General features: G+C 37.0%; 1 protein-coding gene across 1 annotated transcript in view; it reads right to left on the bottom strand.

The window, feature by feature from the left end:
- Window positions 1-1,394: 1,394 nt before the first annotated feature.
- Window positions 1,395-25,844, bottom strand: part of ddx54 (DEAD (Asp-Glu-Ala-Asp) box polypeptide 54) — a 31,349-nt gene continuing 6,899 nt past the window's right edge. The window contains exons 4-20 of the mRNA XM_052031916.1: window positions 24,856-25,044; window positions 23,077-23,126; window positions 22,940-22,981; window positions 20,767-20,862; window positions 19,442-19,563; window positions 17,190-17,251; window positions 16,133-16,264; window positions 14,932-15,142; window positions 14,254-14,388; window positions 13,569-13,790; window positions 10,501-10,574; window positions 10,209-10,406; window positions 8,857-8,996; window positions 7,246-7,359; window positions 5,204-5,305; window positions 3,216-3,316; window positions 1,395-2,323 (exon numbers count right to left, since the gene is read on the bottom strand). Of these exons, the coding sequence (XP_051887876.1) occupies window positions 2,085-2,323; window positions 3,216-3,316; window positions 5,204-5,305; window positions 7,246-7,359; window positions 8,857-8,996; window positions 10,209-10,406; window positions 10,501-10,574; window positions 13,569-13,790; window positions 14,254-14,388; window positions 14,932-15,142; window positions 16,133-16,264; window positions 17,190-17,251; window positions 19,442-19,563; window positions 20,767-20,862; window positions 22,940-22,981; window positions 23,077-23,126; window positions 24,856-25,044 (2,229 nt within the window). The 3' untranslated portion in view covers window positions 1,395-2,084. The remainder of the gene's footprint in view (window positions 2,324-3,215; window positions 3,317-5,203; window positions 5,306-7,245; window positions 7,360-8,856; window positions 8,997-10,208; window positions 10,407-10,500; window positions 10,575-13,568; window positions 13,791-14,253; window positions 14,389-14,931; window positions 15,143-16,132; window positions 16,265-17,189; window positions 17,252-19,441; window positions 19,564-20,766; window positions 20,863-22,939; window positions 22,982-23,076; window positions 23,127-24,855; window positions 25,045-25,844) is intronic.

Below are 25,844 nucleotides of genomic sequence, written 5' to 3'. Positions count from 1 at the left end.
CTTCTGAAATGGCCTGTTGAACCATAGTTGTATCAAAACCAATAATAATTAAAGTGACTGAACCACCTAAGATTTAGAGAAAACAAATACGAAAGCATCCCTGCAACTTTGCATAGCTCTCCTCACTAACTTCTGAGGACTTGTGTCACAATAAGGAGACTAATCAAGCAACAGCTTTTACAGTCATACTCCAAGAGCTATAAATTTTAGCTAAAATAACACTTCCTCAGCACCATCACCAGGTATGTCCTTCACACTACAATAGGATATGTCACTGGTATATTATGTTGGATGAAGAGACTGGGTGATGAAAGACACAACACTAAACAAAATTATGATGATTAAAGTGGAAATATAAACTAATATAAGTGTTGTTATCAACTTAGTAAACTGGCAGCAGTCTCTTAATTGTGGATTTAAGCTTCACTGCTGGATTTAAGTATTAAACTTAAGCTGACATCAACGGAATGCTTCTTTGCTGCCTATGAAAGTCTTTGGATGAAACAGTCAATAAGAAGTCTATACAGGTAGATGAAAAAACAACTTGCAGCAAATGTGGTTAGTCAACTAACATTTCCTCTACAGCCACGTCAGTCATTCTCAATTATCAGTGGTAGTAGGCTGTCATGTTTCCTGCACAATATTAACACTTCAAACACAATCACAGCTAAAAAAATCTCATGTTTTAACCACAATAAACAGGTTTTGTTGCTATTGCTGAATTATTTTCAGCAGTTTTTATTTCAATTTACCTCGTTTTTTCTTTTTTACTAAAAGATAAAAAATGCACAATTTTGCAATTCAGATCACCCAGTGTAAAAGGAATAGAAAATAAATCCTTTTGTTATATTTAGAATTTGTAGTCAAGAATATGCAAGTGACCAAGCTGAATGTCATGACTTTTTAAGATGATCACTTATTCTGCATCAACCATGTGTATTTTAAAGTAATTGTATTACTGAAATATAGCTCAAAAAAGAAATCCTGCTCACACAAACTCATTACTTTGTACTCATTTCAATTATCGTTACAGGGCTGGAATATTTCATGCTAATTATTGAAACAGGGCAGGATCCCACTGTCTATTGCAAGGTTCAAATCAGAACTGCCTTTCAGCTGTTGAAAGTGCAAAGTCTTGGGCATTTACACATCAGCGGGACTGGAATCTATTTGATTCAAAAGGCCAAATTTCATAGCTGCCTCTTGCTGAAATTCCCCAGCATTACACCAAGGAGATTGCCTCTTGGATCCTGCACCAGGACAGACTAGACAGGATCCAACACCCTCCTGAGTTGTGCTTGAAATTATTTACATTTTTCTTTAAAATTAACCAGAATTTAAACATTTCTGGCAGACATTTAAGAACTGAAAATCAATTACAGCTTCTACAGCCAGCAAAACCCTACTCCTGGCTTTGTTAGCTGTCAGAGGCTGAACAGGAAAGCATCTTTCTTTGCTGAGGGCATACCACAGGATTTTGGAAGGCCAGTGAGATTGGTCCTCTGGTCTGCTCCATATGAATGTGTAATGGGTAATGTGTAGAGAGAAGGCGGGCGAGAGAAAATTGGACCAGCAAAATTTAGCCCACTGAGATTCATTTGTTTAGTTGCATAATTTTAATAACCTTACACACAATTCACAACAGACACACTTTTTTGGGATTTTCATGACAGCATCCAACACGATCATTTTATAGTTTAGCACAGGGACAAAATGGTTTGAATTAAAAATGTTTTATCATATAATTGAGAAGGTATTTATTTTTAAAAATAAATTCAAAAAACTGTGCTTTAATAGATGTGCATAACTTCAGTCTTTGGACTACAATATTTTTTAGGACATTTCAATGAAGGCAGTAGACTTCAGATATATAAAACAACTTTCATTATAAAGTCTTTATATTGCAGATTGTACAAAAGTCAGTATGTTCAGTCTTGAGACATCATTATCTCCTTCCATTCTACTTAAACTTCCATCCCATAACTAGAATAAATAAAAAAGGAAGGCAAAATGGGCTTCAGCTAATATTAGCCAGAACCATATTATTATTGTAAATGACAAAAATATCATAGTGCATTTCTGTATTACATTTTTTTCCTCATTTTCCCTTTCCCTTTGCCTCTGCCGAACGCCATGCTCTTCATTTCTCTTACATGTTGCCGATTCTTCTTCTTGAGCTTCTTCATTCCTCCCCGTTGCAGGAATTGCATTTTTTCCTTTCTCTTTCTTTCTTTAAGAATTTCAGCTTTGGTCTTAAGTTCTGAGCGTACTCCATGTTGCTGACTTGGTTTTCTTGAGAAAGATCGTGAGTTTCTTCTTCCACCTGTAATATTGCACATTAGCTTTTATTAAAATGGCAAAATCAGAATGCTGCATTACAGAATCAGATCATTTGGTCCAATGTCTGTGTGTATGCTGGCACTTTTCTCCACAAGACCCTGCTCTGAACCTTCTCATCTAATGGAATACCACATCCTCCTGAAGGTATGACTTCTGTAGTCTTTCCCATTAAATTGCCACACCAAGCAATTTAGAGTCATCAATAAATTTTAATATTGTTCCCTTAATGCCTACACCTCCTTTATTTCTTTATGTGGAAAGAACAGCCATAATTGTGACACATCCAGAATTGCTGTGAATCCAAGAAATACTCCACGACATCAGAATGGATTTTTTTTTAAGAAAACAATCCAACAAACTTTCATTTGCCCTTTAATTATCTCTTTATTCACATTACATGATTCTTAAATTTTATTTACTTACTTACTTAGTCCATTCTATAAATTCACCATACATTATGTTAATTAAGTGTGCACTGTCCTCTGTATAACTGTGGCAGCCGTGATTCAGCAGGATAATTTCCTTCAGATCATTTTAAAACATCTGACAACATTTTAAGAACAATTCTAACAAAAACAAGATCAGACTGCTGAATGGCATACACTGAAATTAAGGATCACCAGTCTTCCTGTTAACTGGCTGTAACAAATTTTCCAGCAATACATTCAGTAGCAGAGCTCAGTCCAAATCTGCAAATGTTTTGGATAAAGAAAAAACTGCATCTGAAATTTTGTAAGATTACTGAATCGCACAGTGTTAGCTTTTTACCAATATTTGGCACTGAAATAAAGTGAGTGGGTAATTGGATTATTCAGTGTGAATAGCAAGTACATTTTGTTAAAATTATCCCCTTAAAAAAAAGTTAATGGTCTTACCGTAGCCACTTTTCTTGCCCTTGTGATTACTTTGTTCATTTTCAGCTTCATCATCAGATATTCTTTCATCTATCTTGTATTTTTTCTTCCACTCTTCGTAGCTAAATATTGCCAGTCATGGAAAATGATGTTTTGTAGTGTTAACTTTTCACCTTTTTAAGTTCAAGATAAAGTAATGGCTCAAAAATGAACTCAAGTTTAAATATAAACCACACCAACTGATGTAACACATCCAAGCTCTCCAGACGGACAAAGATGATTTCTGAAAAGTTCAGGTCATCTTTGGTTTATCCAAGATTATAGAAAAAAGTTCTTCAGAGAGAAGCCAGAGTGTTCCACCTCTTATTTCTTTACCTACCTTGTAAAAGTTATCAGAGTTTAATTTCCAACAGTTATGATCAGAGAGTATTTAACGGTCAAGGTCACTTTGTACATTTAAATTATTGATCAAATAGACGTAGACTTGAATCATAAGCTATATAGCACAGGACATTCAAGCTATCCTACCTGTAGATGGAGCCAATTATCCCGATTCCCCTGCACTTTCTAAACTATATTTTTCCCCCCTTCAAGTAGTATCCAATTCCATTTGAAAAGTTAGTATTGAGGTCATTTCCACTATCACCACTATTCTCAAGAATTAATCTCAAATTATCTCTGGTTCTTTTGCAATCACTTTAAAGCTTTGCCCTATGGTTACTATTTGCCACTACAATTTCTCCAAATGGTTCTTCTCTCAAAACCATATTTTGAACCCCTCTATCAAAGGCAAACAAGTCCCTGTACCATAAGAGGGAATTTCTTCAGCTTCCTCTTTAAGGATTCACCATCCTTTCGAAAATGTGGTCAACAGAATCGATGACAAGATTCCAGCCGGACCTAACCAACATTTCATAAAAAGTCAGCAGAACATCTGTTTTTACATACTATTATCCTATCATTAAAGCCCAAGGTTTTATTTTTAAACATGCTTCTCAAATTGGCTTGCTGCCTAATATGTGCACGTGCATCATGTAGTTCTCTAGCAACTTTAATAAGGCAGCGTGTACTCCCAGGGACTTCAGAGTTTTATCAACCGAAATTTGATCCAAAGTATAATAGCAGGTAACCAAAAATATAACTAGGAGGTTGATTTTAAGTAATATCTTCACAGAGGAATGAGAGATCACAGCATCATGGAGAAATACACAATGGAAACAAGACCTTCAGCCCACCAAGTCTATGCCAACCAACAAACACATCATTTACACTAATCCTATTTCCCCCTACATTCTATCAACTCTCTCCTAGGTTTACAATTCCCCTAAACACTAGGTACAATTTTCAGTGGCCAATTAACCTAATGACCCGAATGTCTGAACCGTGGGAGGAATCGGGAGCACCTGGAGGAAACCCACATGGTCAGAGAGAACATGCAATGTGCACACAGACAGCACCCGAGGTCAGCAATGAATCCTGGTTTCTGCCACTGTGAAGCAGCAGCTCTACTAGTTGCTGTGAGGAAGGAGAGTTGTTTAATGAGGGAATTTCAGACCTTAAACTGAAGGCATGGCCACCGATAGTTTATGGTGCAGTAATTAAAGCTGGAGTCATTCACAAGGCCAGAACTGGTGTGCATTAGGGATGGCAAAGTTTTACAGAGAGAGGAAGGGGGTAAGGCTTGTAACCAGTGACCACAGTGGAGGGAACCTTTGTAGAAAGTAACATGTAAAAAGGTTACAGAGATATGCAGGTTGGGTGGGCATCCTCCGATGTATCCTTTTCCAAGGCCCATTTATCTTTCCCAAGGATAGGTGCTCAAAACTGTGCAATACACCAGAATCTGATCAAAGTTTTATACAACAAAAGCACCACTTTCTGACTGCAGCATGGTACAGTTTCCTTCTCTTATGTTGAGTTCAACACAATGCACAGCAATATTATGTAATCTATTACGGAAACAGATTAAAGTCACTGCAAAATGTGAGAAAAACAAATAAAAAGGATACATGTTCTTTTTATACGAAGCACTGATGTATCGTCCACTTTCAGTCTTTATTTTCTTATTTTGTTTGCTGGTGTTACTGACAAATCGCTTTTTTTTACGGTCCCTGCACAATATTAAAAGAATGGAGGCGAGATTAGCATCTAAAACACAGTTGAAATTCATGACTGGAGTGACAACTTCAGTCTCAATTGGCACTACTGAGACTCTGGTCAAGCTGCAGCATTATGATTATTCTTTACGTTTCAAGGATGACTCAAACTATAAAATTTCCCATTTTGTTTAGCATTAAAACAATAGATATCCCAAGAAATAGGAATTAAGAATTTCCAATTTATTCCAGATATGAATATTGGTGTCAAGACCAGCCTATTTCCCATCGTCCTTGAGAAGATGGCGGTGAGCCATATTCTTATACCCACCACCCAGAGTTTGTGACAAACATACTTCCACAGTTGCTGTGGGGAGGAAGTTCAGGTTTTCAGGCCACAGATGATGAAGGGATGCCAAAATAATTTCAAGTCATGAAGATGTGCAACTTTTAAGGGAAACCTATAGGTGGTGGCATTCCCAGGCTCGTGCTGTCCCGTGCTTGCAGCTGGTGATAGTCAAGGATTTGGGAGGTGCTGTTGAAGAAGCCATGGCAGAATACTGCAGTGAATTTTGTAGATGTGTCCGAAATCATGTCTCAGTGGTACATGTCATGCTTAGGCTGGCCAACTGGATGCTCGTCAAGCAGGTTGCTTTGTTCTTGATTGTGTCAAGTTTCAAATATGACTGGGGCTGGACTCATCCAAGCAAGTGCAGTGTTCCATCACACTTCAACCTTGCAGATGATGGAGAATTTAGTCGAGTCACTTGCTGCAAGACATCCTGATTCTGACCTGTTCTTATAGTCACAGTATTTAAGTGCTTTGTCCAGTTAAGTTTCTGGTCAATGGTGACCTCCAGAATATGAAGCTTCAGCCACAGTAATGGCACCAAAGTCAAGAGTAGTCAGAATCATTTGTGTTGTAGACTGGCAGTGCCCGACTATTATATGTTACTTATCTGCTCATGCCAGAATATTATCCAGATCTTGCTGCAGGTAGTCACAGTTTATTTTGTCCTCAGAGGAGTCATGCATAGAAATGAAAGTCCCACTTTTAACCATAACATGGAAGGAAAGTCATTGATAAAGTGGATGAAAATGGTTGGGCCCAGTAAATTGGTTTATTATTGTCACATGTACCGAGATACAGTGGAAAAACTTGTCTTTCATACCGTTCATACAGATCAATTCATTACAACAGTGCATTGAGGTAGCAGTAGGTAAAACAATAACCGGATACTGAATAAAGTGTTACAGAGAAAGTGCAGTGCAGGTAGACGCTGAACTAAGGAACTCCTGCATTAATTCCCTAGCGTGGAGATGATTGACATCTAACAACCACAATCATCTTCTGCTCTGCTCTAACTGTCACTCCAGCCAGTGGCCCTTGGTTCACTCCATCAAACACCGTCTCAGTGTCAAAGGCAGTCACTATCATCTCACCTCTGGAATTCATCTTTTTTGCAAAGTTTGGAGCAAAGCACAAGGAGGTCTACAGCTCAGTTGTCCTGAAAGAATTCAGGAACATCACTTGGTTATTGGCAAGTTCGGAATGACACCTTCCATCCCTCTGCTACAGGAGTGAAAATGGGCCAAATGTAATGAGCCAGATTGGATTGGTTGCAATTTTTATAGACAGAATATACCTGTTCAGTTTTCCACACATGCACATATTTCCCGGTATCATAACCGTACTGGATCAGTTAAACCAGAGGCATGGGGACATTTTGGCACCATAGCTGGGATGTTGTTGTTCCCCTGCCCACACCCCCTCATTGCTCTTGCTGTATTCATTGCTCCCAGGTTTTTCTTGATATCACATGGAGTAACTTGAATTGGCTGAAGACTAGTCTCTAAGGCAGGACTGTGAGATGGGTCATTCACACAACTCAGTTGAAGGCATTAAAACAAGACAGCAGTTATGGTTACGAAAATACATTATTTATAATTCTTACCATTTCAGCATTTGTTTCTGTTTTTGCATATCTTCTGCTTCATCTCCCATCAAGTCTAACACAGCTCCAGATGCCTGCTGCTCAAAGTTAGTACCTTCCCCACTTAAGCTTAACCTAGGTTCAAATGGGAGAAAAGTACAGGTTTAAGAAAGTTCCTGTTCAGCAGTGGACTACACAACTGAAAAAAAAATCAGTAATATTTCTAGACAATATATATTTCAGTTTTCCCAATTATACAGAATCATTTAATAACCAAAAATGGTGTATGCAATTATCTGCACTGCACAAGCTGCCTTCCAGTTAGCAGACCCTTCTGCTCCTCGCACTCATATTACTTCTCCTTAAAGTCAAACCAAGTTATTCGCCTCAATACATTTCAGTCCATCATTCTTTTCCCCTGAATTAGTCAATTGAATTATTAGTAGCTACCTTTTGTTTAAGATTCAAAAGCAAACTACTTATTTGCTGGAAATCTGAAATTAACACAAAATGCTGGAAATACTCAGCAGGTCAGGTGGTCTCTGTGGTGGGAGACAGGTCAATAATCTTTCATCAATATCTGTCCAATTCCATTTTGAAACCAAATCTGTTTCCACATTGCAGTGCAATGAATTCCACATCACAATTACTTGCTACATGAAAAAAAACTTTTCTTTTGGTTTCTTGGCCGTTTCATCAGTTTGAACACTTCTAGGAAATCATCCCTCAATTCACCCTGCCCTGAAGGAAACAATGTCAGCTTCTCCACTATATCCATACATGTCACTACTCCTCAGTACCCTTCTACTAAATCTTTCTGCAGCTCTGTGGGTTCCTCACAACCTTCCCATAACAAGGCAGTGTCTTGCAGAGATTTCAAGTAACCTCCTTGATTTTGTCCTCCATACTTTTATCATTAAAGCCAGGATCCCATAAGCTTTGTACAACTAAATCGCAAATCATCTTGCCACCTTCAAAGGTCTGTGCACATATACACCCACTTCCTTCTCTGTTCCTGAACTGTATGCTTTATCATATGCTGCTTTACCTCATATACGCTACCAAAATATATCACTTTGATATTTCTCTTCTCTGCAATATATCACTTTGATATTTCTCTTCTCTGCAATATATCACTTTGATATTTCTCTTCTCTGCAATATATCACTTTGATATTTCTCTTCTCTGCATTAATTTTTTTCTGCCATGTGATTACCTATTTGACCACCCACTATCCTACTACCTGCTTACTACACTTCCAGCTTGTGTCATCTGCAAATTGTGAAACTGTGCATCCAGGTCATCAAGAGAAGCAGCGATTCCAATACTGACCCTTGGGGGAGCACCGCTGTCTACTTTTCTTCAGCCTAAAGAATAACCATTCACCACAGTTGTTTTCTGTTCCCAAGATTATTTTAAATCACACTGCCCCTACGCATAACAGAAGTGCCATGACTCTTTCAAATATACACTGCAGACCATCTACTATTGGGAAGGATATAGAAGAGCAAAGTTGCAAGGAAAGTAAAGTACAGGGAACTGCAAGAATTATAAAGTAGTGACAATGGAAGACTTCAGCTATTCCAGCTAGGTTCTGAGAACCGTAGGTATAACAGATTTACACATAGTTACCCTCTTTCAGAATTGAAGTCCTTTGGTTGATAAGGAATGTAAAATTGATCATCCTTGCTACACTCTTTCTTCTTTTTGGACAAATGATTAGAGGGTTCTTTATTCTTTCTCTTCCTCCCCATAACTTCAGAGAACACAATCTGTCAATAAACAATTCAAGATCAATTAACAATGTCAATGAAAATTAAATACCTGGAGGATTAGGGTAAGAGAGAAATCTCTGGCTTGGTGCAAATTTAATAGGCTTTTCTAAATCACGGTAAGAAGATGAATTGTGAAAATTGTCATTTTCACAACAATGCCAATGTTTTATATTCAAACATTATAATGAACATTACCATAAAGCCATTTAAAAAAATGGCTTTTGACTTAGCTTATTAGGAATCATACATAAAAAGCAAAAATGCATTGAAGTGTCACCACATTCTCATTTCACGAAGATATTTAAAATGTTCAGGAGCATCGACTGCTTAAAGAAAACTGACCTTTATGAAGCTCTCAACAACTCTAAAAACATGGTAATGTGGGTTTGATTTCATTTCCCTCCTATCCTCTCACATCAAACACAAAAGAGGATTCTAGCCCACACTACGAGAATATACTTCTGGATATTTCAGCAAAAACCACAATGTGTTTAATGATTTTTGGATCACAGAACCAAATCCTGGGCAAAGAACAAATTCTTAACCTTTCTAGTTAAATGTAATTCACAGTCTAAGCAACTAATCAACTCCATCCATAACCAATAAATGTGGCTCACATGGGTAGGTACAGTGCAATATGTTGATATGTTATTGAATACAGAATGTCCCCACATTCATTCTTTGGTCTGTGGAAGGTAGTTACTGCACAACTGACTGCAACCAAAAATAAAAGTGCACTTTTCTTTTTAACCAAAAGCTCATTACTATCCAATGCTACCTGAAGAGATACAAGTGGATACATGGGCACAGCAGGCAAGGCCAACATTTACTACCTATCCCCAAGTGACCTTGCTATATCACGCAGGAGTGCTGTCGCTATGGGTCTGGAGTCACAAACAGGTCAGACAGCAAATTTACATCATTAAAGTACTTTAGTGAACAGATGCACTTTTATAACCATCAAACAGCTTCACAGTTACCATTGTGATTCCAGTTTTGCATTCCAGATTAACATTATAAATAATGTTAACTCCCCATGTTGCCATGGTGGAAACTGAACATGTCTCCGAATCATTACTCCAAGTTTCCAGATTACTTGTCCAATAATTTAGACGCTACACTGACAGAATCCATTTGGTGTCCTTCTCTTTAATTTAGAGGAGAATAACTCACAAGTTCCCTCTTCTATTAAGTTCATAATTACCTCACCTTAATGTTGTCATCATCAGCCTCCTGCACAGCAGAGGGATCTGCTTCCTTTGGGCTTGGCAGGTTTGTGGATGCACTCGTTTGCTTTTCTTGCTTCAACTTCTGAAACTTGTGGATTACATGTTGCTGCTTATTTCGCGTCATCCTCATGATCTCACTTGCTGTGCTCTTGTTTGTAGAGTTTATTTCAAAAATGGTCTGCAATAAGTTAGGAAGGAACTGTAGTTTGACTTAGGAGCACTCTCACAAAATGAAATAAATTCACTTAGGTACAAAGAAAAGGTTTACGTACAGATTTTGCTTTATAATTTTTGATACTGTCGATAACTTTTAGTCTTTGAAGTTCTGTACCTTCCAGGCTAGTACCTTAAAAGCAAAAAAAACAGCTAACTTTCACTATAATTACATCAAAAATGGTACAAGGAAATATTTAAAACACTTATACTAACAATTCTTTTTAAAAGACATACTTCACTATAAGAACTTTGGTGCTGCTTGTGTGGAGTTTGCATGTTCTGCCTGTAACTGTGTGGACTCCCCCCAGTACTCCAGTTTCCTCCCAAGACCCAAAGATGTGCAGGTCATTGGGTTAAATGGCCACAGTAAATTGCTTTTTGTGTGTAGATGAGTAATAGAATATGTAGGAAGTTGATGGGAACGTGGGGAGAATAATTTACAGGGAAAATTATCAGGGAAAGGGATTGCTCTGAGGGTCGGCATAGACGATGGGCTGAAATGGCCTCTACGTCATTAAGAAATGCGAAAATATGGAAAGTAATATCCTTTCTCTACAAGAAGCTTACTTTTGTGGAAAGGTTCACAAAGAATCAGTAGATAGTGGTCTTCAGTGGTGGGCAAATTACTAGAGAAGATTCTTAGAGACAGGATTTATGGGCATTTGGAGAGCATAGGCTGATTAGGAACAGTCAGCATGGCTTTGTGAGGGGAAGGTCATGCCTCACGAGCCTGATTGAATTCTTTGAGGATGTGACAAAGCACATTGATGAAGGTAGAGCAGTGGATGTGGTGTACATGGATTTTAGTAAGGCATTTGATAAGGTTCCTCATGGAAGGCTCATTCAGAAAGTCAGGAGGCATGGGATCTAGGGAAGCTTGGCTGTGTGAATTCAGAATTGGCTTGCCGATAGGAGACAGAGGATGGTTGTAGATGGGGTATATTCTGCCTGGAGGTCAGTGACCAGTGGTGTTCTGCAGGGATCTGTTCTGGGACCCCTGCTCTTTGTGATTTTTATAAATGACTTGGAGGATGATGTGGAAGGGTGGGTTAGTAAGTTTGCAGATGACATGAAGGTTGGTGGTGTTGTGGATAGTGTAGAAGGTTGCTGTAGGTTACAACAGGACATTGATAGGATGCAGAGCTGGGCTGAGAAGTGGCAGATAGATTTCAACCCAGAAAAGTGTGAAGTGATGCACTTTGGAGGATCAAATTTGAAGGCAGAATACAAGGTTAATGGCAGGACTCTTAGCAGTGTGGAGAAACAGAGGGATCTTGGGGTCCACGTCCACAGATCCCTCAAGGTTGCCACGCAGGTTAATAGGGTTGTTAAGAAAGTGTATGGTGTGTTGGCCTTCATTAGTCAGAGTATTGTGTTCAAGAGCTGCCAGGTAATGTTGCCGCTCTATAAAACTCTGGTTACCATAGAACCATACAGCACAAAACAGGCCTTTCGGCCCATCATGTTGTGCCATCCATCAAACCACCCTCACACTATCTAACCCTTTCCTCCCGCATATTCCTCTATCTCACATTCCTCCATGTGCCTATCCAACAAACTCTTGAACCTGTCCAATGTATCTGCCCTCCACCACCACCCCAAGCAGTGCATTCCATGCACCAACCACTCTCTGGGTAAAAAACCTCCCCCTGACATCTCCCCTGAACCTCCCACCCATAACCTTAAAGCCATGCCCTCGTCTTGAGCATTGGTGCCCTGCAAAGGAGGTGCTGACTGTCTACTCTATCTATTCCTCTCAATATTTTATATATCTCTATCAATGTCTCCCCTCATCCTCCTCCTTTCCAGTGAATAAAGCCCTAGCACCTTAAGCCTCTCCTCATATTTCATACGCTCTAAACCAGGCAGCATCCTGGTAAATCTCCTCTGCACCCTCTCCAACGCCTCCACATCCTTCCTATAATGCAGTGACCAGAACTGAACACAGTACTCTAAGTATGGTCTAACTAGAATTTTGTAAAGCTGCATCATCACTTCGCGGCTCTTAAACTCAGTCCCACGACTTATGAAAGCTAACATCCCATACGCCTTCTTAACTGCTCTATCCACCTGTGAGGCACACTTAGACCACACTTGGAGTATTGTGTTCAGTTCTGGTTGCCTCATTATAGGAAGGATGTGGAAGCTTTAGAGAGGGTGCAGAGGAGATTTACCAGGATGCTGCCTGGATTGGAGAGCATGTCTTATGGGGATAGGTTGAGTGAACTAGGGCTTTTCTCTTTGGAGAGGATGATGATGAGAGGTGACTTGATAGAGGCGTACAAGATGATAAGAGGCATAGATCGAATGGACAGTCCAAGACTTTTTCCCAGGGTGGAAATGACTAACACGAGGGGACATAATTTTAAGGTGATTGGAGGAAGGTATTGGGGGGGGGGAATATCAGAGCACTGCCAGCCAAGGTGATGGAGGCAGGTACATTAGGGACATTTAAGAGACTCTTAGGTAGGCACATGAATGATAGAAAAATGCAGGGCTATGTGGAAGGGAAGGGTTAGATCTAAGAGCAGGATAAAATGTCGGCATAACATCATGGGCTGAAGGGCCTGTACTGTGCCGTAAGGTTCTACATTCTATAGTGCAAAGGCCGAATTGAATTGTTCAGAAGAGGAGCTCAATTTTCCCCCATTATTCCACAGGCTGATATTCAGAGACAAATCCCAAAATCCATTTTATAACTTTTTGACCCTCTGCTACTTTATCTTTGCAGTCATAAGCTCAACCTCTACCAAGACCCAGTTTTCACAATTTAGTTATTTCCAGCGAAACATTCTCAAATGCCTGTGATGAATTTGAAACTAGATAATGCTTTAAAAACAGGATTTAACTAAAACATGCAGCTGTGGGGATTAAGTGTAAAATGATTAAAACATGCTCAGTTCACACAGTGGGACAAACATATTGATCTTGCAGCACTAGGCATGGTTGTTAAAGTGCTGCTACATAATATGATGATCAATTGTTTTAAGAGCTGAAGTAGATTTAAAGGGATTCTGTTATATTTTTGTGTTACTGATTAGTTAAAAACGAAAAAAATTCTGTTGGTTGAGATACTATAAAGAGACCATCTTGCATTTGTGCCTTATGTACAGATTTAACTTACCAAATAATGAATGAATGCCCAGTGTCATGAAGTTCATTTCTCTAACTCTCTTTATTGACTCTGGAGAAGGAGTGGGTCTTGATTTCAGATACTGAATGTAAGCATTCTCTGACACTTTTTTCAGATTTTGAAGATCTAGTGAAGCTTTATGGTCTGCCATAAGTAGTGATTCTTCATCATCTATAATACTCTGAGGGACTCTGCCATATATTCCATCTGAATCTGAATATACCAAAACAAATTGAAAATGCAGTTAAAGGCAGAAGGCAACATAATATTCCAGAGAGACCACCATGACATCAGCTGGGTCTACTACCTTCTCTTCCATTACTGCTTAGCTAACAATGGTCACTGTTTTCCACTCTTTGGTGACAGAGAAAACATTTGCCACAGGCCATAAGAAAAGCTGACCCCAAAAGATTAAAGAATTCTCTCAAAGCAAATCAAACAACAAAAATTCTAGATGTTTTATAATGCAATTTAAATTGATTAGCATATTTTTCCTTGGAAAAAGCACCGTTTAACTCTATAGCTCGGATTTTACTTTCTCTAAAAATCTGTGCTGGAAATAATAAAGCAAAATTTTAAATGTGTGATAAATTCACAAGAATTTTTAACTTAAATACATTGTGTATCTTAAAGTAGGCAAAACAGACAATGCCAAATGCTGATTACACAAAATTACCTTCCGAATTCTCATTCTGGCCTGCAAATTTGAGGGGTCGCCCGAGGAACAAATGCAGATCATATACATATGGAATTTCATCCAAGGCTACCAATGAATAAGCAGTGCCACTCCTACCAGCTCTCGCTACTCGACCTGGTTCACAATGCAATTTTACATGTCAGCCATTGGTTAATAAACATTGTTAAGTCATCAAAAACAGAAAACTTACAATCAATATGAAAACAAGTATACAATAATTAACAAAAACAGTAAAAAGCTGTAAACACTTAGGTCAGGCTGCATTTGCAGAAAGTAAAAGTTAACTTCTGTCTTTGGCTTGAAAAGTTAACTCTTTTTCTTTCTACAGGTGCTGCCTGACCTGCTGAGTGTTTCCAGCATTTTATTTTTCAGATTTCCAGTATCTGTAGTTTAGTTCCTACCAGTAGTTCATTATATAATTGCCAAACATACCATTGAGTTAAACATGCATCATTTACCGTAAAGCAATACAAGATAAAATATTTACAATATTCTCTCTAGACTAATCAGCATGAAGATTACATTTATGAGAATTAACAGAAAGAAACTAGCTGCTCATATCCAATGCTACATGTTCAAAATCCATTAAACCCAAGTGCTCCTCCCTCCCTGATATTTTACATCAATTCTCAGATCTGAAAATCTGAATTTTCTTACCAACTCTATGCAAGAAAAGTTTAGCTTTGGATGGGAAATTGTAGTTTACAACATTATCCAACATGGGAATATCAATACCACGAGCTGCAACATCAGTAACAATCATCACCATACATTTTCTGTGGACAAATTTCCCAATGTTGATTTTTCTTGCTGTTTGATCCAGAGCACTGTAGATGTATGAACAGTCAATGCCCTGTCTGGTAATTAGCTGGTAGAAACAAAAGGTAATAAGTGCAAGCATGTGCAATTTCAGGAGAATTCTTCCCTCTGCATTTATAAAAATAAACATGTATGAGAACAAACAACAATTTGAAAGTACACAGGCTATTTTATGAAGTATAATCTGTATGTAATGTTCTATCTACAACTGATAGGTGAACAACTGATGAGTGAAAGCCCATTTTACAAAACAACCATACTAAGGAAGCTGTCATCTTGTTACTTCTTTGTCAGTGTAAAGCAGTTTCTGAATCACAAGAGTGATAATATAATTTAAAGTCCCAATCAGGCTGCTGACAGATTAAAGCCAAGTCTTCCAGGGGACCATCTCACAGTATTTGGGTTTTGAAATAAGGGGAAGTAAAATCTTAATCCAATTATCAGTAGTATCTATTTAATACTATATAACAGGGTTATAGTATGAATTGCAGACAAAACAAACCTCAATATAACCCCGACCTTGTCAGCCATGCTTGGCAGTTATAACATAGAGCAACTTCAGAAGGACTAAACACCCAATGTGGTCTTCACAATGGTCAGCAAACTAGTTACAAAATAACATCAAAGTCCATGGCTAGAAAAGCATTTCCCATATTATTTGTTCATTGGTGCAGAGTTCAGCTTTCTAGACTTCTATGGGTATTGGTTTAATAAGAAAACAGATTTTGTTATGAGAACACAGAAATTTACGAGAATCTGTGACATACTATGCATCTAAGAAAATCCCAAAGAGTAAATGACCAAAAACTCTGATAGTCATTACAACTATAAAATCAGTACCTCTTCTCTGGTAATTTTTTGACAGTATCACCTTCAAATCTAATATGGTTTTAGTATCCAGAGATTGTTTAAAAAAAGAGACAGGAGTACAGTCACACTGAATAATGATCTTAAGAAAATGAAGAGGTGTCCTTTATTGCTTTGGCCAAGGATAGGATTTAGTTAACAATCTTTGCCCAACTTCATATTTGACACAAACCTCTTTTACGTATTCCACGTGATGTTTGGTAGCTACAAAAACAACTGTCTGTTCTTGAGGTTTTATAATATTTCTTAACAAGTAGAGAAGAACAGATGCCTTGTCATCAGACCTTACGTGAAAAAATGCCAGCTGTAACAAAATGAACACAATGTCTAAGTGTATGTCCACAATTAATTTTTTTTTAAAAGAACAAAATTTAAATGGAAGGAAGTCATCCCGCCGACTCATGCTCAATGGTTATGGGATGTTATGTCATATCTAAATTTAGAGAAGATCCACTGTTCAATTTCTGAATCTAACTTAGACTTTTAAACGTTGTGGGGACCTTTTTTGAATTATTTTCGAAATTTTTGATTTGGTGGCTAAAATACAGATATTGGCTGATATCGCCATGTGTCAAGGGTTTTTCCTTGTCCTTTTTCTTTATTAAACAGCTTTGGTCTTGGTAGTGGGTTTTGATTATTTTTATAATAAAATTATTCCAATGTATTTGTTATTAGTTATTATGTGTGATTATTAATATAGAGCATTGTGATTTCAAGTATGATTTAACACAATGTATTTATTTTTACCTTTTTGATTCATGTACTCTGTATTTTCTTTGCGCAATTAATAAAAATATTGTAAAAAGAAAAAAAAACTTTAAATGGTCCTTGAAATGTACATCAGATAGTCAAATTTAGTAATTTCTGAATCACGTAAAGCACATGACCTAAACCAGTGTACCATTACTTTATAAATTTATCATGTCCCATAAATACTGCAAGACCTTGCCTATGCTAGTGTAAATCCCTTGAATTCTCAGCATATCCAGTTTACCAGAAACGATGACAAATTAATAATCATTTTACTATTAGTGCTGTATTAATAGAAGTCAAATGGAAAGAGCCAATTATAAAGATGCAGGTTTTTCCACAAATGAATACAAATATAATACAACTGTAAAAAAAAGTGCCATGCAAGAAACAAATATGCACTAGCTGATAGTACTTCTACTTTGAACAATTAAATACACATTTAAACATGACAAACAATTATAAAAAAAGATTATTACCTGTAACTGATCATTCAGTTTAGTGTCTACATCCAGTCGGATTAGAACTGGTTCTGTCAAACCTGCAACAAGGAGTGAGTTTTAAAACAAGTTCATTAGGTAGCTTTTAAAAGCTTAAAAACTAAAAGCAGATCATTGAGAAATAATCATTTGATCTTAATCTACAAAACCTGCTGGCAGTTTGAAATTTAACCACTAGCATTAGTCATTCAAACAGCAGTAAGTCCCAGAATTCTGAGCACAGGCCATCAAATGCATAAGACCAGAAACTACTAAGATTTAGGAAGCTAATTTTATCAGTTTACTCAGAGCCCAGTTTTGCTCACATTCTCCAACATTGCACTGCAGAAAATTGCTCCTTTGATCCTGCGCTGACAGGAATTGAAGAGCAAAAGATTAGCAGTCAAAAAGATAAGTTATTTTCCTTTAAACTACATTGCTTTAGTACATAAATAACCCTTCCATTCTCCACGTCTGTGCCGACCATCAAGTGCCCATGATTTAAAGTTTTTAATAATTTTAAATTATTTTTAGGTGTTGTAGTTAATTTCTTAATAATATCTAGTTTTTTTTAAAAAAGTTGTTCTATTTTAATCGTTCTCAATTGTTCTTGATATTAGCTCCTTCCATTTGACTGGGTTTATTACAGCATTAATAGTAAATTACTAATTTGTCACCATTGCAGATGAATTACTTGTAAATAGGAAATGTTGAAAATTCAGAGATTATTACAGGCAATTTATAATAGCATAGAGCCAGTCTTCCAGATATGAATGGAAGATGTGCTGAATGTTAGAGATTTAAAAACCTAAAATAACACTTGCAGCTTTTACGGGAATAGAAAAATGCCTTTGAGACTGTAAGTTATACTGTTTAAGCAATTAAATGCCCCTGACATTCAAAGACAATTAAAATTGAGAGGGGAGACAGAAGCCCCTATCGCTGCTCAAAGCACTGCTGGACTTTGGAATGCCAAGAGTCCGCATGATTGATTCTTTGCATCTAGATTTAGTAAGTTGGACAGAAGGTGGTGATTCCAGGCAAAATAGTCAATCATTTATGGGGAGATGGTTTTACAAATAAAGATCTACATTTAAAGTCCCAGAGCCCCGGGCACCCAGGTCAAATCTGACCTGCCAATTTGACACTTGCATCTTCCACACAGGTGCAATGGCAGGGTTTCTGCAGAAAAGTAAAGGAAGAATACTTAATTTAACAGAAAAAATGTAATCCAGGTAATTAAATGTGTTTATATTTATGATGATTAATGGGAGACGAAATGGTAACATTTCAAAATCTCAGGAATAAGATTTTACATTTCAAATGAGAAGCAAAAATTAATTCAAATTTTAGGCAAAATGTCAAGGACAACTTTTTCCACATATCCAAAAAATATTTACTGAAATGTAATGCAAAATATCATAATTTAAACCACACTAAAAATATATAGTCTCAAACAGCTCAAGTGAAGATATGGTTAATTATCACCACTATAACAAATCATAATTAAATTGTTTGGACATTTTCTGGGAAGCACAAGTAAAATCTAATTTGGTAGTCATAATAATGAAAATCAGAAGCCAAAAAAAGACATTATGCATAATTTCAGTGCTTTCTCGTTTAACAACAACATTACTATGTATCAGTACTGTTGAGTAAATAAGAATGGGATCAAGTATGTCAAATTATTTAGATTTTAACTAATGTTTTTAGTTCAGTATGTATTCTTCTTCCAAAACTGTAAAAAGGCTGATTTTCTTTCTCTCTCTCTCCCCCTTGTGCTACTATTCACTCTTCTCTGCAGAGAATCTGAGGCATCAGCCTCACTATTATTTCATGTGGTGCAAACTCTTCATATATCAGTCTAAATATTGTCTAAATATTGTCTAAAATGAACATTTCCTCCAAACGTGATTTACTCTCATTGGATATACAGGTTTTGAGTAGCAATTGCTAGAGAAGGATCAGGCTGTTCCAAAACAAGTTTTTTTTTAAAAAGACAGTTTAGGATCATCTACCACCGCAGCTGTTAAAATTCAGACTAGAGATCATTTACTACCTTACATTTCTTTTTGGCCCAGGCCTTATTCACTTGAGCCAGAGATTAATTTCCAATCAATTTAGTAGTTCCATTTAAAATAAAAGAATATTTTATCAGTCAGTTAGATAAAACTAATGCAGATAATAATAATGCATTGTCATGACATTATAAATTACTGCAGTTTTAAAATACATTATGTTAAAAGTCTTACCAGCACGTGCAAATTCCACCAATTGCTTGGGTAATGTCGCTGAGAATAGCAAGGTCTGTCTGGATTCTGGTAACCTTTGAATAATCTCTTGCAATTGCTCAGCAAATCCCATCTCAAACAATCTGGAAGAAAAATTTTGGTCAGGCACCAGCTGTAAATTTTTTAATTCTCTACATCCTCTTGGTTTACAAAAGGACAAATCACTGAATTTGGTACATTTACAAATAGGGTCATTTATCAATATTTGAACGTTAAGCAAACCGAGAGAAAAGTTACCCAACTTAATCTTAGTGTAATAATAATTCTATATACAAAACAGTTTCCACTTTCTTAATTCATGATTATGCTTTAGTGAACAGTGTGATTTATAATAAATCATGATGTATGGCAATACTTTCACCAGTGTATCATTAGGACCAGTTCAGAGGAGTTTTTTTGTATGGTCTTTTTGTAATGGCACGCCAAAGCAGCAGCAGTCATTCCTCATAAACTGGAAGCTGGCACCCAGGACAAAGGACCTCAACATCCCATTTGCTAACTTGAACCACCACTCCAGACATACAACTGATGTACCATCTCTGCACTGCAGATCATTTGTCAAAGATGCGTCAGAGAATGGAGCAGGTGAATGGGAACACATCAAGCTCAATTCACAGTTTCCATTGAAGAGTCAAAATCCTTATTAGATGGTACTGTGGGACTACCTGCCTCATCACATGGATGCTTGCCATTGGAGGCCCACCACCAGCTTTTCAAGTGCAACTAGATATGGGCAATAAATGTTGGCCTTTCCGGTAACACAGGGAAAAGGATTCAAAAATACAACAAATGCAATCTTAGCAACTTAATAATACAGTCCTTGCTAAACAAAAAAGTGTAATTTTAAGCAAGATAATAGCTCAATGCCTCATTTCAGCCCACAATCTAGACTAACATTTTAATTCAAAGAGCTTTGCAGCATTGGTTGAGTCATTTTTCAGATGTGTATCAAGGCCAACTCTGCCCTCCTGCGTCAGCATAAGAATTCTTAAGACACCACTTGAAGAAAGTTCTCCCAATGTCTAAGCCAACAGTTGTTCCTCAGTCTACGTCTATAATGTGATCTGGTCATTTATCTCACTGCCTTTCATGAAGGGCTTGGATGCAAATTACAAGAGTGACAACAATTCAAATATAACATGCTTTAGGATGTCCTGGAAAGTTTTTTTTAAATAAATACCAATTCTTTATTTTTTCTTTAAAACTTACATTTACACCATATAGCCCAAAGTCAGCAGAAACCTCATCAATAACAGTAGGTACTGGGTAGATCTTATCAAGTTTACCTGTCAGCTTCATCAAAGACCACATATTCAACATTGTGTAGCTTGAGGTTCATTTCCACAATCACATGCATTAAACGACCTGGTGTGCCAATTATTCTGTAAAGGGAACAAATAGAATATACGTGGTGCAGTTTATAACTCTACACAGTCCCACGACTGATCAGTGTAAACCATTAATGTACTCATTCATTCAACAGTTGTACTTGCTGCATTTACTGGAATATTACTTGAAAAATTAATGATCAAACTACTTAGCTAACAGAGTCCTAAAGGTAAATAATTTTCCAAATGAAGTGCCAGGCAGCATTACTCTGCATTTTTTGCACTTCAGGATCATTATATCCAATCATTAAAATAAAGGCTTACTCTCCCATCCCTGGGGTGAAGTTTAAATGACATGCAAAGTGTAAATCAAAACATGATGTACTTATCTTCTGAGCAATACCACATTTAGGAGATTTAAGAGACTTTAGCAACTGACTGGACTTTTAAAATTGTAACAGCATTCACAAGATAAGTTATTTAGAAATCCTGAAGCAGAGACTAAAAAGAAACCATTCAAACAACCTAATATATTTTCTAGAATTTTATTTGTATATTATTCATAACACTCAGATTCTTCTGACCAAACTACTTTTTGATGCTAACAACAAAAGGAGTTGGCTTGTCCCAGAGCAGCTCTCTAGCTACCATTCATAAGGCACAAGACACCTCCTCAGATTTGTAAGTCTCCTTAGATTTTCCTTGGTCTCTGCTTAGCATAGCCAAAAATAAGGAAATGAGCACAAATTAGAACATTCTTCATCTTTTAGTCTAAACCTTTGTATAGAAGAATAAATGGTGTCTTTTGACTATACTGGGGCTGATGGGATACTTGACATTGTACAAGAGAACTATGCTTGCAGCCAACAGTAAATCTGGGCTTGGAGCCTGCAGAAGACTGCTGAAACTAGACTCTTTGTAAAAACAGAATGCGAATCCAGTCTTGGACGCGCTGAGAAGAAGAACTGGCTAGATCTCATCTTTTGTAACACCTTGACTAAGGATTAAGTATGTTATAATTGTAACTAAAACAGTCACAGGATAAGCTGTCATCTCAAAGTATAAAATAAGCTTGTAACCAGCTATAAGTTAAGAGTCTGGGTGATGATGGAGATCACTGCCCACTCTCCATGGTACCATGTATAAATAAAGCCTTGGAACGAAACTCGGAGTTATCGTCTCTTTATTAGAGATTAAATAGAATTTCTGCAACACTTTGAACAGTCATATTCCGACATTCTGCAGCACAATGGTTAGACAGAGTTACCTACGTCAAACAGAACTGAAACTGACCAACTGCACAAAAGCAATTTCATACAATCATGTCCCCTTCTCCTTCCCCTCTCCCCTTCCACCACCCTCCACTAAGATACAATGGATGTCAAAATTAACACGATTGTTCCAATTGTATTCTCTTACAGCAACAATGGGAAAACAGATATTTGGATGTAAAACAGACTTATACAAGTAAAAAAAACAAACTGTTGGAGGAACTGAGCAGATTGGGCAGCATCTGTGAAGCAATGGAATGGCCAATGTTTCAGGTCGACCTAAAACATCGACTATCCCTTTGCCTCCACAGATGCTGCCTGGCTTGCTGAGTTCTTCCAGCAGGAGTCACAAGAAATTCTGCAGATGCTGGAATCTGGAGCAATAAACAAGAAGTGCTGGAGGAACTCAGCAGGTCAGGCAGCATCCACGGAGGGAAATAAACAGTCGACTTTTTGGGCTGAGACCCTTCATCAGGACTGGAAAGAAAGAGGGCAGAAGCCAGAATAAGAAGGTGAGGGGGGAGGGTGGTGCAGGGGATAGGTGAGTTCTTCTGGCAATTTGTTTCTTTCCTGCTCCAGATTACAGTAACTGCAGTCTTTTGGGTCTCTATATAACTATCCAATTCTTTGAAAAATAATTCTAAGAATAATAAAATTCAACAGTTTAGTTTTACAAAAGGAATTTCAGGTATGTGAACACTTTTCTCCAAAGTAATTTGAAATGCCACAAAGATGTTTTGGGAGATACACTTAACAGATATTTTTAACAGGTAAAAGGCGGCAAAATAAAACTGCATGAAAAAAATTATCTTCAAAACTAATAACAAATCTGACTACATTTAAGAAAAGAATTAACTCACATATCAGGATTTTCATGAAGTGCTGCAAACTGATCTTCCATTCTAAAAATAAGTACCACACATCTCGTTAAATAATTAGTGTTGCTTGGTTCAATTATACTATAAGACTATAGATTACTATTTGAAAATGTACTCACTTGTCTCCACCCAAGATTAAAGCTGTTTTGAAGCCAGTAAACTTTCCAAGCTACAAAATCAAGTAATGAAGAAAATTATGTGCAGGACAGGTTTTTACTTAATTTCATTTGAAAATGTAAGGCACATTTATTCATTCTAGGAATAAAGCATAATCTAACAATGAGGCTCTCATCAAAAATAGCATTTAAATGAAGTTCTAAATATGCATTACATAGACCCGACCACAATTTGAACATTTTGTTTTTTTACCCCAAACTCTCTCAACATACTTGCGTATGGCATGATCTGTCTGGATGGCACGCAAACAAAAGTTTTTCACTGTACCTCGGTACATGTGAGAATAATGAACCAAACCATGTTTTTCTTATATATATATATGCTGAAAGTGGCCTGGACTTTGTAGTTGCAGTGACAGTGAAACTGCTCTATCATTACAGCTCAAAATCAGCAGCAACTTCTCAAACACCCACATCCACAATTAAACAGAGAATTCTAGAAATTACCATTTACGATTTCCTAAGATGAGCTGCTTTTTAACTCCTAACAGATTAATCAGCAAAATCAGTGAACATCAGGTATTTATGAATTGCCATTGCTGTAAAATAGCACTGGTTATTTCAGGAGGTATAATTGAACTTTTAATTGCATACCAGGAGATAATTAAAGCTTAAGAACCACTCCAGCTCTAAAAATTAACCTATTGTGTAAATAGTAAATCCTTAATTATTTAAAATAATACTTTTAAAAATAAAAAATAACTTTGTTTATTGGAGCTGCTTTCACTTTAATCTCATATGTATTTTGCAATTATAGTGCTAAATATTTAATCACTGAGCTTTTTAATTCCTATTTTGTTGTGAGAGAACTCTTCAACATCCAGGTTGTTTAGACCAATGAATGACATCACTACTGGGAGCATTACGTATCCCCCAAAATGAAGCCTGCCAGCAAATGACATCGGGAAAAGTGAAATTCAAACCATCAAGGTAACTATATATTTTTGTGTAACTTTCTTCAAGATCAACAGCAAAGAACTGTCACTTTGCTACAAAGCTAAAACTTAGGCCAATAATTCTTCACAAAAATATTGGCAGATTGAAAGATAAAAGGGCTTACTAATTAGAATCCACTGCATAGGCATGGAGCGGATGGAGAAAATACTCTCATTCTTTGGATTTATTTGGTACAAATATTATCAAGAAGTAACAGTGCACAGCATGTATTAAAGAGAGTTATCCTGATGTAGGACCAAATTGAACCATCCTCCTGTGTCAATAATCAGCTTACCCAATTACCTGGTGTTACAAAATTTTGACTATTTCAAAGTACTTAATCATCCATGAAGAATGGTTGAGAATTGTGATAAGAGGCTAAATAAGTATTTCTTTTTAAATGAATTCTGACACTCAAGTTTGAGAAGTATCCATATAATAATTTTGCTTTGAAGTTTCCTGTTTCTTTCTCATTGACATTAAAATGTACATACCTATTGCTAATGTGCTCACATTTTACTATCCACTTACACAAAATTAGTTATGCAAAAAATTATTAAAAACAAAATGCATAATTTAAGTGCTCTAGAACTGAAAGATTTTCAAACTGCTTTTAGAAAGATGCTTTAAAAATAGAATAAAAACACTCGTCGTCCACTATTACAATAATATGAATGTAATAAACTATTTAGGAACATCATAAGTAAAAGTTCAGTGCTTGTTACACTCTACAATTAATCCAAATTTATATTTTCTGAAAAAATAAACTGAAAGGAAACATCTTACCTCTTTTGTGAACTTCATGGTTTGTAATGCAAGTTCTCTAGTTGGGGTGAGAATTAAAGCTCTTGCTCCTGTCTGTGCACAACGCACCTTCAACCGCTCAAACAAAGGAATAAGAAATGCTGCAGTCTTACCACTGCCCGTCCTGGCCATGGCAACAACATCCTTTCCATCCAGTATCACTGGGATTGTCTAAAACATGAAACAGGTTTTTACCTCATAAGTTCCTGAAGTGATTTCTCACATGGTTCTTCTTGCCACTTACCTACACTAAGGGGTAATTTACAACAGCCAATTAACCCACCAATATGTCTTTGAGATGGGGGAGAAAACTGGAGCACCCTGTGAAAAAAACCACGCTATCACAGAGAAAATGTACAGACTCCATACTGCTCCTCTTTCTGGTTTACAGTTCTTCCCAACTAGCTGAGCTACCATTTCTGGCCTGACAATGAAGTCCTGTTTGGAGAAGTACTCCCCTAAAGGATGTATTTTACAAGTTACAAACGCCCGACTTGTGGATGCTCATACATATGAATTACCTCCCATATTATTAAAAGTCTGACGTACATGCATACGTTCGTTCCTACAATCAGCAGAACTAGTATCATCTCTCTCTCTACTTTTAGTAATTGCTCTTTTTTAATCAGTCTTATGTGCTATTGATACCATTCATTACTATACTATGGATGTATGGTTACCATATTGAGTGAGTTTTGTGTATTTTCTGACTTAAAGACAAGATCAATTTATGAACGTCTGTTAAAAAAAATGGAACTCATTTATTACCCAGGGACAGCCCGTATTGAAATTATCAGGTGAGTTAGCCAGGGCTGCTCTTACACACCAAGCTCAAGGTCAGCACTATCAAATGTCAGAGAAGCGCCTGCTTGTCTAACATCTCAGCTGAGAGGAAACAACATGAAGGAAAGAGCAATTTACATTATGTTAACCTGACTGACAGCTGGATTTACACTGAAGTAGTGAGATCC

Source organism: Pristis pectinata, chromosome 17 (genome assembly GCF_009764475.1).
Source record: "Pristis pectinata isolate sPriPec2 chromosome 17, sPriPec2.1.pri, whole genome shotgun sequence".
NCBI classification, from domain to species: Eukaryota; Metazoa; Chordata; class Chondrichthyes; order Rhinopristiformes; family Pristidae; genus Pristis; species Pristis pectinata.
The sequence above is the reverse complement of the archived record's forward strand: the minus strand, read 5'-3'. Positions and strand labels throughout refer to the sequence as shown.